This window comes from Tasmannia lanceolata, unplaced genomic scaffold (assembly GCF_043159265.1).
Source record: "Tasmannia lanceolata isolate RefF3 unplaced genomic scaffold, GAP_Taslan_0.1 ptg000037l, whole genome shotgun sequence".
Classification (NCBI taxonomy): Eukaryota; Viridiplantae; Streptophyta; class Magnoliopsida; order Canellales; family Winteraceae; genus Tasmannia; species Tasmannia lanceolata.
In genome coordinates, this window is record NW_027518714.1 from 12,151,691 (window position 1) to 12,166,615 (window position 14,925).

The following is a 14,925-nucleotide window of genomic DNA, read 5'->3' on the forward strand; positions in this document are numbered from 1 at the left end:
TCCTCACTTTATTCAAGTACGGTATGGCTCACACCATAGGATTACCCAAACCGTCCATTGTGGACTGTAGAGACTATTTCAATGTTGAAAAAGAAAAACACAAATATACAGAACTTCTTCAGATGGAACCCAAATTCGGGTTTCGGGTCGGGTCGGGTTGCCCGACAGCCCAACCAGACCCAACCCGATTTCCAATTGGGGTTGATTTTTCCCAACCCAACCCTTTGATCTATAGAGGGTTATAGGTTGATCTAAACCGTCAATGTGATGAAACACAACATCAATCGGTTGTGCCCGTAACACGATTTTCACAGGTTGATCCTAGCCCTCCAATCGATAGGGGTTTCCATAATTGTTGTTCCTCTTTAGGTGCCCGGAATCCATTAATATTTTGCAAGTGTCCTGCATGAGTAATATAAATTAGTTCTTTCTTCATTGTCATATGTCTTTGCGGCCTTTGCCTCTTCTTGGTAGTTTTTTGCCGTAATTGTCATAGACAGTTACCTTGTGTCGGTACTTTCGTATGTAGATTACGATTTTACCCTCAAATAATTTCTCATAGAGGCAGATGTTAGATATCAGCAAAGGGGTTAATGGTAAAAGAGCAATGCTGAGTGTGGATCAAAAGTGGGACACAAGCGTAAAACGGCAAATGACACAAATACGCTTACATGTGGGATACAATTGAAATTATGGCAGTGGGACACAAGCTGAAATAACGGCAAAGGATGGAACACATTAACCCATCATTTTGCCTCTATAGATAGTAGTTTGCCTTTATATATAGTAGCTAGATTAGATTAGATTAGATTAGATTATAGGGCGCCTCTAAGCCGTGGTTCGAGGTTATCAACTTAATTGTTCTACGTACACATTGTTTCTAATAAAAAAAAGAATATAACAAAGAAAACAGTGAGAACTAAAAAATATCCCAATCAAATCTCACCCCCTCCAAACAGGAGAAAGAACATCAAGTTATCAACAGTTACAATTTATACAGAAAAACCATACGTATGCTATTGGTAAATGCACCACGCCCATCTTACTCCGGCCATTTTTGCATGAACAGTTGCCACCGGGAACGGTACATAATTTGTCAGTTTAAGGTTGGCAAGATATTTATACAAGGTAAGGTGGGAAATTATTTTGTGGGTACTCTATAGAATTGAATAGCCGGAAAAATGAGTTGCAGGATTGAGTGTTTGGCACTAGTGGTAGCTTGAGTACTTGGTAGTTGGGTTGATTCAAGTCTTTTCTCTTGGTGTCTACGTAGGTGTAAGTGGATGAGTTTGTGATTTGAGGAGGTGGGATTCAGCTACCCCCCATGAATTTCTACCCCACCAAATTTATAGTTCACATGGGAGAAAACTTTATGAAGCCTTCTTAGCTCTGACACCTTCATAAATTGGCTAGCGTAGATGCTCTGAAGAGTCATGGGTTGTGAATAGGTAAAAAGTTGCTTCAATGGCAAATGTGAAATGCGGAGGAGATTTTGCTGGGCCCACAATAACCTAATATGGAAAAAAAGAATAAACATATGATGGGATTTGCTATGCAATTTCGCAGAAAGCCATTTCACAACTCACTTTTTCACGAGAAAACAGGCAACTAGCAGTAGATTTTGTCCTATTCATTTAATTTATTTGAGGTGGCTGTTCTCTCCAGAGAAAATGAGCTGCAAAATGGTTTTTTTGCAAAATTGCGCGGTCTAGGGGTTTAAGTTTTAAGATTCTCATTACAAATTAAATCAGAGTAATGAAAAAAAAAAGAATAAATGTATAAATAGGGGTGCCATTTAGGGTTTAAGTTTGGAGATTATTATTAGAAAACCATAATAAGGAAATAATAATAATAAATGTATAAATAAGGGTGTCATCTAGGGTTTAAGTTTAGAGATTATTATTAGAAACCATAATAAGGAAAAAAACAATAAATTTTTAATAAGGGGTGTAATCTAGGGGTCTAAGTTTGAAGAGTATGGTTACGAGACTAATAAGGAAAAAAATAATAAATGTTTAATAGCGGGTGTCATCTGGGGGTTTAACTTTGAAGAGTATTGTTATGACTTACGAGACCGTAATAAGGAAAAACTAATAGATGTATAATAGGGGTGGGGGATTTGCTAGGGTCCACAGCAGAAGGCATTTCGCATGAGAGAGCATCACATAGGCTCACTTCCAATCGTCATTATTCATGAGGGGGGCTGCTCCCTCATGCAACTGACATCCTGCGAAATGCCTTTTGCGATGGACCCCAGCAAATCCCAACACGGGTGTCATTACAAAATCCCAATGAAGAAAAAATAATAAATGTGTAATAGGGTTTAAGTTCCAAGATTAATATTTTTATACAAAACGTTAATAAGGAAAAAGAATAAACGTATGATGGATGGGTTGGTTTGGAATTTATTATTAGCGATTTGCGAGGCAAATTTCGCGGAAATCCATTTTGCGACTGGCTTTTGCACGTGAGCACAACCACGTAAGTTGACTTTGTGGCAGATTTTGTCTTATTCATTTAATTCATCTGAGGTGGCTGCGAAATTGCCTAGCAAATCGAGGGGTGCAACTCAGGTCGATGTTTGGGAATTTGGCAAAAGCTCAACCCAAACCGACCCAAGTTGCACCACTAGCAAATCCTTTATTATTATTATCATACGGAGAGACATGGACACTAGGGCTGCAACTCGAGCCGGGTTTTACCCGACCCGCATCGACCCGACCAGAAAATAGCTTGGGTCGGGTTCAGGTTTCATGGGTTTCGGGTCGAGCCGGGTTCAGCATTCAAAAGCCCGCATGAATCTCGGGTCGAGCCGGGTTTGAAGGGGCCCGATTTATCACTCTCCTTTGGAGGATGACCACGTATAAAGTCACTTTTATGATCAATGGTGAAAGGAAAGTTTTGGGTCCCAAATACAGTTGTAGGGGCATGTATGTAAAATCACATGCATGAGGAAGGGACATCCCATCCATAAGATAAAAGACTTATGTTGCCATTCATTCAGATCAATAGATGTGATCACGGCAGATAGAGTGCAGGAAAAGTACAGTTTATAAAGGACCCATCACTAGAGAATGATATCCCCACTCCCTTTCTTTACAGATACTAAACATGTAATAAGTGAAGTGTAAAATAAGGAAAGGAATGTTCGTATGATACAGGAGAATGCAAACATCATTTTCCAGAAATTTATCCACACAACTACTGCCATCCAATCTATTAAATGTCGACAAAGTTATTGAGTTTAAAGTGAAAAAGGTAAACACAACTCTCTGTCCTGAAGGTGAGGGGCTACCATTGCTGCAAATAGCCAAATCACTGTGCACAATTACTGAAGTGGTCATGGAAAAGGAGTGGAAATATCATTTCCAAAGAAGTTGAACATAATTATTTGCAAATAATGGTTATAATATTTTTAGAAATGATATAGCTAATGGCTTCCACAGAAGCATTAATGTTTCAGGAACTAATTTTGGTGACATCCAAAGAGGCCCTTTTTGGGCTCTACTGTGCTAGGGATGCGTTGATCCGACCTGAAATCATAAATCATGCGAAATACTGTAGAGAACACCTTGATCGGATGATCCTCGGCCCTTGATCAATCAAGCATAATTTAAGATTTGGACTAAAAAAGATGTAAACCGTTGATTTTTATAGTCATTTATATTACACACGGGATCTCCATTCGGATCGGACTCAAGTGCATGTGGATCTTCTCATGAAGGTCTATAAGATCAACGGTCTTGATTACATAGACCTATCCACAGGTGGGACCCAGATTTTGTAATTGAATGCATAAAAGACATAATCTTCATGATCCTATTAGGGGCAAACAAACCTAGGGCTCTTAGCTGTGCATGGGAGATTTCTGAAACAAAAGGAAGTTTCAATGACCCATCAATGTATCTTTTTGAATGGGTTTTAACTCTAGTAACTTCAAAGGTCCAAAAAAGACTTGGTCTTCCTCATCTTTCTCTATGAATAGTAGAAGGCCATTAATATGGTAGAGTAGAAGGACAACAGTGGGTTGTACAGTGGAAGTTTGGTCACATGCAAACCTTATATAAACACACTAATATAGCTAAGCATTTCAATAGGAAAAAACTATCCTCTTACTCTATTATTGCCACCACCATCATGGATGGCCCATTTGTTCTCCTTGCTTCTCTGATTACCCTAATTGCACTGGCCAATCTCGCGCCCTCGGCCGAGGCTCGAGCCTTCTTCGTCTTTGGTGATTCTCTTGTAGACAATGGCAACAACGACTATTTGGCGACCACGGCTCGGGCGGACTCGCCTCCGTACGGAATCGATTATCCGACCCACCGACCGACAGGCCGATTCTCCAATGGCCTCAACATTCCAGACATCATCAGTTTTGTGAATTAGACCCCCATTTCCTGATCAGTTCTTAGACCATGTTTCGCAACCATGAAATTTTATTTCATGGAATATTAGCTTATCAAGTGTCCTTCTCACTCATGCCCTCGCAATTCTTTCCCTCTCACACCCTCCTATGCACCCTCCCACCACTTGATACAGAAAGATTTCATGGAAAAAACTTTCATGGATGTGAAACATGGCCTCAACACCCCAGTTATCATTAGTTGGGTGAATTGATCCCCCATTTGCTAATTATTTCTTAGGCCATGTTTGGCAATCATGAAATTATATTCCATGGAATAGTAGCTTACCAAGTGTTGAGACTGAGACACGTAGTGCTGGAGAGGGAGAGAATTGAGAGCGTAAGTGAGGATAAGTGGCTGAAAACAGGGAAAAGAAAAACTCTATTCAAAATGGAACTTTCTAACCACTTTGGACCATCCATCTCTCTCTCTCTCTAAACAAATATTCCATGAAAAAAACTTTCACTGATGCCAAACATGGCCTTAATTTCTTTTGCTTACTTTCACTAACCCATTTTAACTATGGTAACTCGCGATTAGGCGAAAGGCTCGGTGCCGAGTCCACATTGCCTTATTTGAGCCCACAGCTCACCGGAGAGCGACTACTCGTGGGCGCCAACTTCGCCTCGGCTGGAATCGGAATCCTCAATGATACCGGAATCCAATTCGTAAGTCCAATCAGCTTACAAGCTTATGTTAATTCAATTCTACCATTCAAATTTACTAAACACAATTAACTTTGATTACATCTGCAGCTAAACATAATTAGGATCTACAAACAACTAGAGTACTTTGAACAATACCAACGAAGAGTGAGCGAGCAACTCGGCGAGGAGGGGACTCAACAGCTGGTTAACCAGGCGCTCGTCTTAATTACCCTCGGCGGCAATGACTTTGTTAATAATTACTACTTAGTCCCATTCTCTGCGAGATCTCGCCAATTTTCACTACCGGACTACGTTCGCTATCTGATCTCTGAGTACAGAAAAGTCCTAATGGTATTTACTTCTGTTTCCCACCAACCACATTTTCTATACTCTACACGTTTGAAATTAAGTCATGTTATTTATGAAGGCCATGTGATTTGGTTCTTTTAATTAATGCTACTAATTTCGTTGTGAAAAGGGTGTAAAACAATTTTTATGCCCATTTTTACCTAGTTAAAAATGGGTGTAAAACAAAATTTACCCCCATTTTTTCCACTTAAAAGGGGCGTAAAATTTGTTTTACACCTTTTTTTAGGTCAAAAGAGGAAGAGCCTAATAGAAGAAATCATTTTCCTCCACAGCCTTCATTGGCAACCCAAAAAGAGAAGAAATCACGTTTTTCAATTTATATATTTTTTTGCATAATTTTAATTAAGCACTAAAAATAAACATAGGGAAATGATATTTTCACCCCCTATGTTGTGACCCGAGTAGAACGAACCCTCAAAAGCTAGCCGGTAGCGTAGGGCGCCTGAGTCCTTAGAAGGACATCCATGTCATTCACTTTCTTTCTCTCTTTTTTTCTTTCTCTGAAGTATGGTGAGATTTTATTATAAAGAGTAGCTACGACCAAGGCAGTCATGGAGACAAGATAGAGCACTCAAAATACAGGAAAGAGACATTCATTCACTTTTCCCATGTGGGACCTTTGCTTTCGCGTGGGACCCCAACAATCTTCCCCTACATGCGAAAGCAATGTGGACAATCTCACCCCTCAGCGGCAACATGGGAACTACGAGATCTTCCCAGAAGGATTTTCTCCATATTTGAGAGTAACTGGAGTTACCAAGATATTTCTTGAGAGATTTTTTTCATCCTCGAGGGCACACAGGAATTACCATACCTCGGCTCTTATACACCTTTGTGGGGACCTGTGTAGTAGAACTAACCCTAAAGCTAGCTGTTAGAGGGAGGGTGCCCAAGTCCTTATTAGTCCATCCACATCCATTCAATTTTCCGATGTCGGATCTTTGCTTTTGCGTGGAACCCCAACACCCTACTTGTCTTTTCCCGATATAAATTTAGAGATGAGGCAAACTTATGTGGGTGAAAATGCAGTTAGGGGGTGAAAATAAATCTTCCCCAGCTTACCTATAAAAAAAAAGGAAAAGAAAATAAAACTTAAATTAAACAAAAGGTATTGAAATAAACAAGAAGTTATCAATAAAAATAGCTGTAATACGATGATTTAATATTTTCGTTTGTGTTAACATTGCAGAGGCTATACGAATTGGGTGCTCGGAGGGTTCTGGTGACTGGAACTGGGCCAATGGGGTGTGTTCCGGCTGAGCTAGCCATGCGAAGCCGGGACGGCAATTGTGCCCCGGATTTGCAAAGAGCTGCGGATCTGTTTAACCCTCAGCTCGAACAATTGTTGAGTTCACTCAACAGCGATATTGGTGCTGATATCTTCATTGCTGCTAATATAAGGCGAAGTGCGTTCGATTTCATCTTTGATCCACAAAGATATGGTAAGAAACATACTTCTACATAAGGCCCTGTTTGGATCATAGTTAGCAAAACTCCGTTTTAAGTGGTATTTTTTGAAAAAATAAATAAATCTTTTTATTGGTTTGCCATTTAATACTCCGTTTAAAACTTTTACAGCCGATTTTTTGAGAAAAAACCGTTTAAACACGTTTGAAACGCACTTTAAACATATTAAATGCATTTTTTGGCCAACTTTCGGACTTTACAGCCCCGCCATCCTGACGCCCAAAAAAATAAAAATAAAAATAAAAATAAATTGTACATGACAAAATTTTAAAACGTTTTTTTTTTGTGTTCCATTTTTGTTAGTACGTTTTTTTTTTAACCAATAGCGTATTAAACTTTAAATTTTCCCGGCTTGTATTTCACATTTTGCTAACTATGGTTTGGATTGCAAGAATTTTCTGGAAGAATTTTGGAAAGGAAAGATATTTCTAAAATTTCTTACATTTTTTAAGCAAGAGAAAAGATATCTTGCACCAACCCTATTCAATTTTCATTTACAGATTTATGATGACATTACTATGAATTATTCATAATTATATCGTTTCCCTCTACATTGTCGAGAAAAATTCTGAAGTGAATTTACTCAACTACCCTTTTCTTTTGGAATAGTGCTGGGCCAATTCAAAAATCATGATGACTGGGGGATTCTGATCATTTCATTAATGGGCTGTAAGCTAGTTGGGCCCACTAGATGATTTAATTTGATCAACTTAACTGTGGTCCACCTTTCCATTAAAGGGAAGGCCCAATAGCCCATTCATAAATGTGAAATTTCCCAGAAGCCCTTGTTCTTCTTTTAATGGAAATAATGGATCCCACCCATTAAATGATGGAGCCCATTAAAACATTTACACAGGCCCATTGAGAGACAAGCAGGTACTGTGTTGGTACCAGATTAGTTGTCACTCTAGCTCCCATTGGTCCAATTAATGAACACACCCGTGCATTTCACTGTTCACAATTGAACACTAAGGGGCTTACAAACTTTTATTAAATACAGTATGGGCTTTTACTGGACCTAGCCCATAAATTAGCGGGACATGTCATCGGATACTTTGTAGCCCAAAAATTGCATTAATGAAAGCTCCATATTCCCCTGGTAAAAGCCTTTTTACCAGAAGGTTACTACTTATCGAGAAGAATTTCCCAATGCCCATTTATGATTTTTAAGATGTGGGCCATCCACAATGGCCTTTGAGATGAACGGCCCATATTGCATATCGTTAATAGATCTATGGGCCAGGTTGGGTCAGGTTGAGGCCAACCCGTCCAACCCGAGATAGCATTCCCTCAACCCTAACTTGGCCCAACCCAAGCCTCAGGTCAAGGATGCTCAACCCTAACTCAACCTGCCTCTAAATCTCACCCGTCTACCCGTCTTTTCTTAATCGGCTCAGTAGTCCGGGTAGAGTCGGTCGGGGTTAGCCTAGAGCAAAAACAGAAAAAATACAAAAAAAAAAACACCTAAGGTTTTGAAAATCACAGTAAAATTAGAGGATGCAGGTCGGATTGGGGTCGGGTTGCCCAAGGAAATGCCAACCCAACCCGAGCGGGGTGAAACCCGTGAGGTTCGGGTTGAGCCATAGGAAGAATACAAGGGACAACACAATTAAAACACACCAAAATCCAATCTGGAGAACTGAATTTTCCAAGCCCATCTAATCTTGTATACTTTATGTTTGAGCAGGTTTTGTGACATCAAAGATTGCTTGCTGTGGGCAAGGGCCTTACAATGGGCTTGGGCTCTGCACCGTAGTCTCAAACCTTTGTCCAGATAGGGATGTCTACGCATTCTGGGACCCATTTCACCCGACTGAGAAAGCGAACCGGATCATTGCGAACCGGATCCTGAGCGGTGGAACCGACTACATGAAACCCTATAACTTGAACACCATCTTGGCCATGGATCCCTGGACCTAGACTCCCTCAAAACTTCAGTTTCTTCACATTTCGCTCCTCTGTTCCTCATCTCTCCTTGGTTCAAATGTTTAAGCAAATTTATGTTTTAGTTACTTGAGTTTTGTGTGAGTTAATTTTCCAAAACTAAATATGTTGTTGAACTTAGGATGTAGTATGAGGGTCCTCAAGTTATTTGTTTCAAGTGTTATAAGATGCGTGTTAGTGTAATTTCTGTTTAGACCCATTGTAATAAAGCTTTTGGCATTCATTTTAAGATTGATTGAATTCCTCTTTTCTTTTCATCTCGTCCGAGATCTTGGTGAGTCTCAGTGCCAGCGATGAAATTTGGTATTATCGGTAAATGTTTCTCACCCTACATTGCTAGAAATTGCTATGACCATGAGATATTGCTGGTTATCGGTCATATCGGTAAATGTTTCTCACCCTAAAAAAACACCTACAAACCAAACAAACTTCTTACGCTAATCCCTTCAATCAAGGGGATATATTGTTTGAGTAACAACTCCTCTGTTGTTTTCTTCTTCGTCTTTGAGAAAGTTCAAAAGATAATGATGCAATTGATCATAAACCAATAAAATCCATCTAAAATTCAATGCTACGCATAATGAGTATAAGGACCTCAAAATAACCTCTTTTCATCCGACGAGCTTTAAGATGTATGAAGTATCATATTTGACCGTTGGAGTGGAGCAATAGAGACTCTATCTTAGGTTGATCTAGGCCAGAGGCAGACCAACGTCAAGGTAACCTTTCTTTCCTGCACCTTGGTATTGTTGCTGGGTAGATACCTTGGGTGTAATGCTTCACGTAACCTTGTTTGACTCTAACATTTCCTGTCCAGCTAAGTTGGAGGGTGAAGAAGGCCTCCTTGCGCCGGAGAGATTTGTTGGGGGGGGGGCAATTATTGGGATAGCTGTCAGGACTTACGGGGGCCAAGAGACGGTCTCAAGTAGACAGTTTCTATAGGGTGTAGGCCTTCCAAGAGTTAATGGGGGCATGCAAAGGTTTCCTTGTGCCAAGTGGAGATTGGTCTAATATTTTTCAAAAAGTACTATGGACCCACTTCATAGGATGATCCAAACCATTCATTTGTTGGGCCACAACATAAATAGGCTCTACCCTGCCAATAATTTCAATATATAGAATGATCTTAACCTTCGGATCTGTAGAGGGACTTCACATTATGGATACCAATATACCATCAGAGGGTTAGCATCATACTATGAAGATGATCAAGGTGGTACAACCTATTTACGTTGTGGCCGAAGAAATGAATTGTTTGAATCATCCTATAAAGTGGGCCCACTATACTTTTTTATAAACACTCAGACTTCACGCGCACACAACTTATAAAAACTCCTTTTCCTATAAGATGGAAAGAATTAATTGAAAACACTCTCAACAGTGAATATGTACATCGATTCTTCCGATTGATAACACATTAAAACGTGTTTAAGTTTCGTACATATTGCAATCGTAATGGGCCATTTACTTAACAGGAAGAGATTGTACTCTCTTCTTTGCTTAGGTCTTGATTGGGTTGGAGTAATTTTCTGGAAAAGTTGGGAAGGGAAAAATAAAAGAGAAAAAGATTTGTGCGCTCGAGCACATATACTTATATGTGCTCGAGCGCCAAAAACAAATGGTGCTCATTTTGAGGGATGATCCGAAGCATTCATTAGAAAGGCCCTTACTGTGTGTACTAAAAATCAGCTCCATAAGATCATCCTAGGGTATCCATTTCTAGAGGTTAAAATTGACATACACCGTTTCACCACAAATCTGCACATTTTTTCCCTCCGCAAATAGAAGCATTAGGATGATCTAATGGAGCTGATTTTTTGTAGACACCCTAGTCATATAAGGGCCTTTCAAATAAAAGCTTTGTATCATCCAAAAAATGTGGGCCCCATGTGTTTTTGAAGCTCGAGCGCATATAAGCTTATATGCTCTCGAGCGCACAAACAGTTTGTGGTTTTCAATGTCTCGGTATATTTGACCACTTTTTTTGCAGTTTTAACCAACACGGTATTAAACTCAAATTTTCCTGTCATATGTTTTTGCCAAATCATATTTTGCTAACTGCGAGTATTACGGAGTTTTTGTTGGACGTGTGTCCCACATGTGCATGTCTCACACTAATTTGATAATGATTGGCATTTGGACTTTTATTTTTTTTAGGGATCCGTTTCTTTCGGTGTAAACAGGGTGTAAAATTTAGTTTTACACCCATTTTTTCACTTAAAAATGGGCTTAAAACAAATTTTACGCACATTTTTAGGTCCAAAGAAACAAAGCCCGGTAGTCATTTTTGTGTTTTTATATGGCTCATATGGTGGGCGCCGCCCAAAAAGTACACCATCACCCATATATGAATAGATGATCTAAATCATTTTTCGGTCCCCGTTGTAATAGCTTGTGCCAAAAAATGGGAGGCATAGGATGATCCTAACCCTTCGATTTGTGGCCCTATCTTTTGTATGACACCATATCGAAAAGCTTCACCAATTAAAGGGTTAGGATCATCATATGGGTGCAATTTTACGGGCACGGCCGATCTCTGATGGAAACCAAATGATGAATAATTCAGGGGAATGATATATTCACCCCCTCTTTTTACTTGCAGCAGCCCTCTCTAGCGTAAAAGAGCAGTCATGAGTGCACTAGAGGGGGCTGTCCCAAGTAAAAAAAGGGCGAACATATCATATTTCATAGTTTAGATCATCCATTTCGTAGGCCCGCTGCTCATTTTGTGCTGCACGAGTGCACACACATGCACCATAACCTCATCGAACATACTCTTAAAAGTCTTAATATATAGAAAATCATATTCTGATACTGATTATTCGCACCCTTTATTTTTAGTTTGAACATCTCTGATCGGTGTTACAATTCCCATAAAAGGTATCACCAAATCAACGTGGGAAGGTGGATTCTTATGAATACTTCTATAAATGTTCTCTTAGATACAGTCAAAGACGCCATTGACGAATATGTCAAAACAATCAAAATCTAAGATGATTTTGTCAAACCGAAAAAGAGGGGTGCAAAGAAAGAAAAAAAGAAGGTTTGGATCATAGCTTCCTTGACCCGACACTTCCCCCCCTACAAACACGAGAGTTGTACTCCTAGGTAGCTAAAAGGCTTCTACTTTGAAAAGTCTGTTTCAACTTTCAACCGATGGTTTTATGAATTCGTTCAATGGTTTCAACATTTTTCTCTTTTTACCTAACTTTCAAAACGTTCACACCCATCTGCATTGTGGATGGAGACTTCCCTTTTGGCCTGTGTGTGAGAGAGAGAGAGAGAGAGAGAGAGAGAGAGAGATTTCTTTTGGTCTGTAACGAGTTCACGGTTATCAGGGCATGAGGTGAATTAAAACTTAACTAGTCAACAGAGGAGACATTCCTAGGAGACTCATCGTGTTATCTTGTAGAATTGTGGTACATAGTATTTAGTTGTCAATGTTAACTTACCAACTTCTCCAAAAGTTTAAGCTGTTGGAGAAAGGCGTTAAGCTTTTGGAGAAGTTGATAAGTTAACATGGTATCAGAGCCGAAGGTCTCAAGTTCAAACCTCCCGGATAGCAAAAAAAAATCCACATGCTATGGTTGGCCCAAAGTGAGACCACATGTGCCACGTGTTTGTCAAGTGGGCCACACGTGCGGGGGAGTGTTAAAGTATAAAAGATAAATAACGCCTTTCTCCAACAGCTTAAGCTTTTGAAGAAGTTGGTAAGTTAACAGTCAACCTGATAACCGTAGAGGAGTGGTAGGGGGTGTCATTACTTATTCAAAGAGAGGAGAGATAGAGAGAAAGGCAAAAAAAGCATCACTACCAAGAAAAATCAAGTTTTTGCTTGGATTTTGTTGAGAGTTTACTGGCATACCACGTTACCAGACAAGGAGAGGACAAGACATCAGTGGTAGTCTTCATGGATTTCATTCCTCTAATGGTAACCAAACAGAGGATTTTGATGATGTGGCACCCAAAACCCAACTAAAACCCTTAGTAAAGCCCGGCTTTTGTGCAACCAAACAGATGTTGGTCAACCCATGTTTCCCAAACGTTCAAGACCCCAAATTTGTTAGTTGTGTGGCACATATATTATACGACAAAAGTGGTCGGCAAGCATTATTTAAAAGCTCCCACAGTCGATCTTGAGTCACCTAAGTTGATTCTCTTTTATCATGATTGAGTTCTTGTCCGAGAGTCAGCTTTTTGCCTTCTAAATTTAAATGAACTCTTTTGACTCGCTCGAGTTGTGACCACACAAATCATTGACTCACCTGAGTCGACTCCTTTTAACCTTGGTCGAGTTCTCTTTTGAGTCAGAGTTTTCAAACACCGGTGCAATAGAAACATGAATTGGCAACATTTAAACATTGATCTCCAAAAGGATAATTCGGTATCCAAGAACCCAATTGAGGAGGGTATCACCTTTTCTTCTTCTTTTTTTTCTTCATTTTTTAGCTTGGGAACGAATGCGGTTCCGGAGTAGACCTCCAAAATGTTTGTATATAATAAGGGATACACAATCAGAGGAATAGCCTCGAAAGCAAAAGGCGGAAAACCCTAAAAGCATTAAGAGGAAGGAAACAACCAACGGTGGGTTATAGGAGGCCTTCTAGATGACTGAGCTCATGACACCCCACACCTTTAATCATGGTAGGAGGTTGGTTTTGAGATTCTCCCTGACCATGTTTTTACCAAAGATTTCTATTTTTCCTTGGATGCATTCGTGAAGGAGATGAATCTTCAGTGACTACAACTGTAATTGATTCCAGACTGTCTTTATCATTTATCATAGCAAGTCTGAATAAATCTTCTCTGACCTTTAAGAGAAGGGCATCACCTTGGGAAGGTGAGAGTGTTCAAAAGCGAATATAAATCTGTTGAAGACTATCTATGTCTCAACAACAAAATTCTTACTAAATTTGCCCAAGAGGTGAGGGATTATCATTCACTTCGCCGATTGGCTCAAGGAGTGGGGTCTACATACAGGACATTCCAGACAACCCTAATATGTAGGGTTGGCTCCCATTCTGCTTTTGGCAACCAAGGGGAAAACGATAACCATTGCCTCCCTTTAGGGGGATGGACAACTATTAGACATTAGGTGGCCATATAACTACAAAGCGTTGGGGATAAATTGCTCCACAAATTAACATTCTGCCTACTTTAGTTGACTCAAATGTCTCTTCCGATGGGAAAACGGATAACTCAAGCATAAAGTTAGGTTTGATAAAGTTTGGCTGTTGCAAACCAACCATGCTTGCTTTCTTAAACCTTGTGACATTAAAGATAAAAATTTTAAAAATAAAAAACTTGGAAAGGTTTTCCTTGAAAATGAGTTTTTCAGCATTTGGCTAACTCATTTTTTTCATAAAAATTATTTTCAAAATTAAAATGTTCGTCTTTTTCGAGGTAGATTTTGATATGCTTGACCCTAGAAATTTTATTTGATGGAAGGTTAATTTTTCATGATTTTTTTCCGAACACATTTTTTTACCCTAGATCCAAATGGATTATACGATAACGGATATTATATGTGCATTACAATTATTTTTTATATTATGGGTATGATTGTTTGCAAACCGAAACATATCGGGCATAAATTTCTCTATAGCTACCAGTATCATGTCTATCTATGTACAATATATAAGTTTATACTACACATGAGGGGAGAATACTTGGGGTGCTACTTAAAACCTTGTAAAACTTTCCTTTTAACTATTAAATATCTTATAAATGTAAATTTCTTTTTCTTTTTGGTAGGTAAGCTTGGGGTTTTGCACCCAGACCCCGCAATGGGAGAGCCTTGTGCACTGGGTTGCCCTTTTTTTAAGCTGGGGTTTTGCATGACCCCTGCCACTGTGTTAAAGAATGGAATGAGTTTCAAGGCTCCCCCCATCTAACTATTAAATAACCTCAAGTCAATTTATTAATAAATATTAAATAGCTTATAAATGTAAATTTCTCATTGACTAAGAACTACCTTATCTATACTAAATACCTATGCATGGGAAAAGTTAGGTCGTCTTGCCGACCCCACTCTATTATTTAAACCTTAAAAATGTAAGATATATTCGTTCCCCTTTCTTTCCATGGCTACC

General features: G+C 39.3%; 1 protein-coding gene across 1 annotated transcript; it reads left to right on the forward strand.

Moving 5' to 3' along the window:
* The first annotated feature begins 4,082 nt into the window (after positions 1-4,082).
* On the forward strand, positions 4,083-9,062 carry LOC143860917 (GDSL esterase/lipase At5g33370-like). Its single transcript, XM_077371772.1, has 5 exons — positions 4,083-4,375; positions 4,947-5,074; positions 5,162-5,404; positions 6,612-6,864; positions 8,577-9,062. Exons 1-5 carry the CDS (start codon positions 4,138-4,140, stop codon positions 8,807-8,809), a joined length of 1,095 nt encoding a protein of 364 aa, XP_077227887.1. The 5' UTR covers positions 4,083-4,137; the 3' UTR covers positions 8,810-9,062.
* The last annotated feature ends 5,863 nt before the right edge of the window (positions 9,063-14,925 follow it).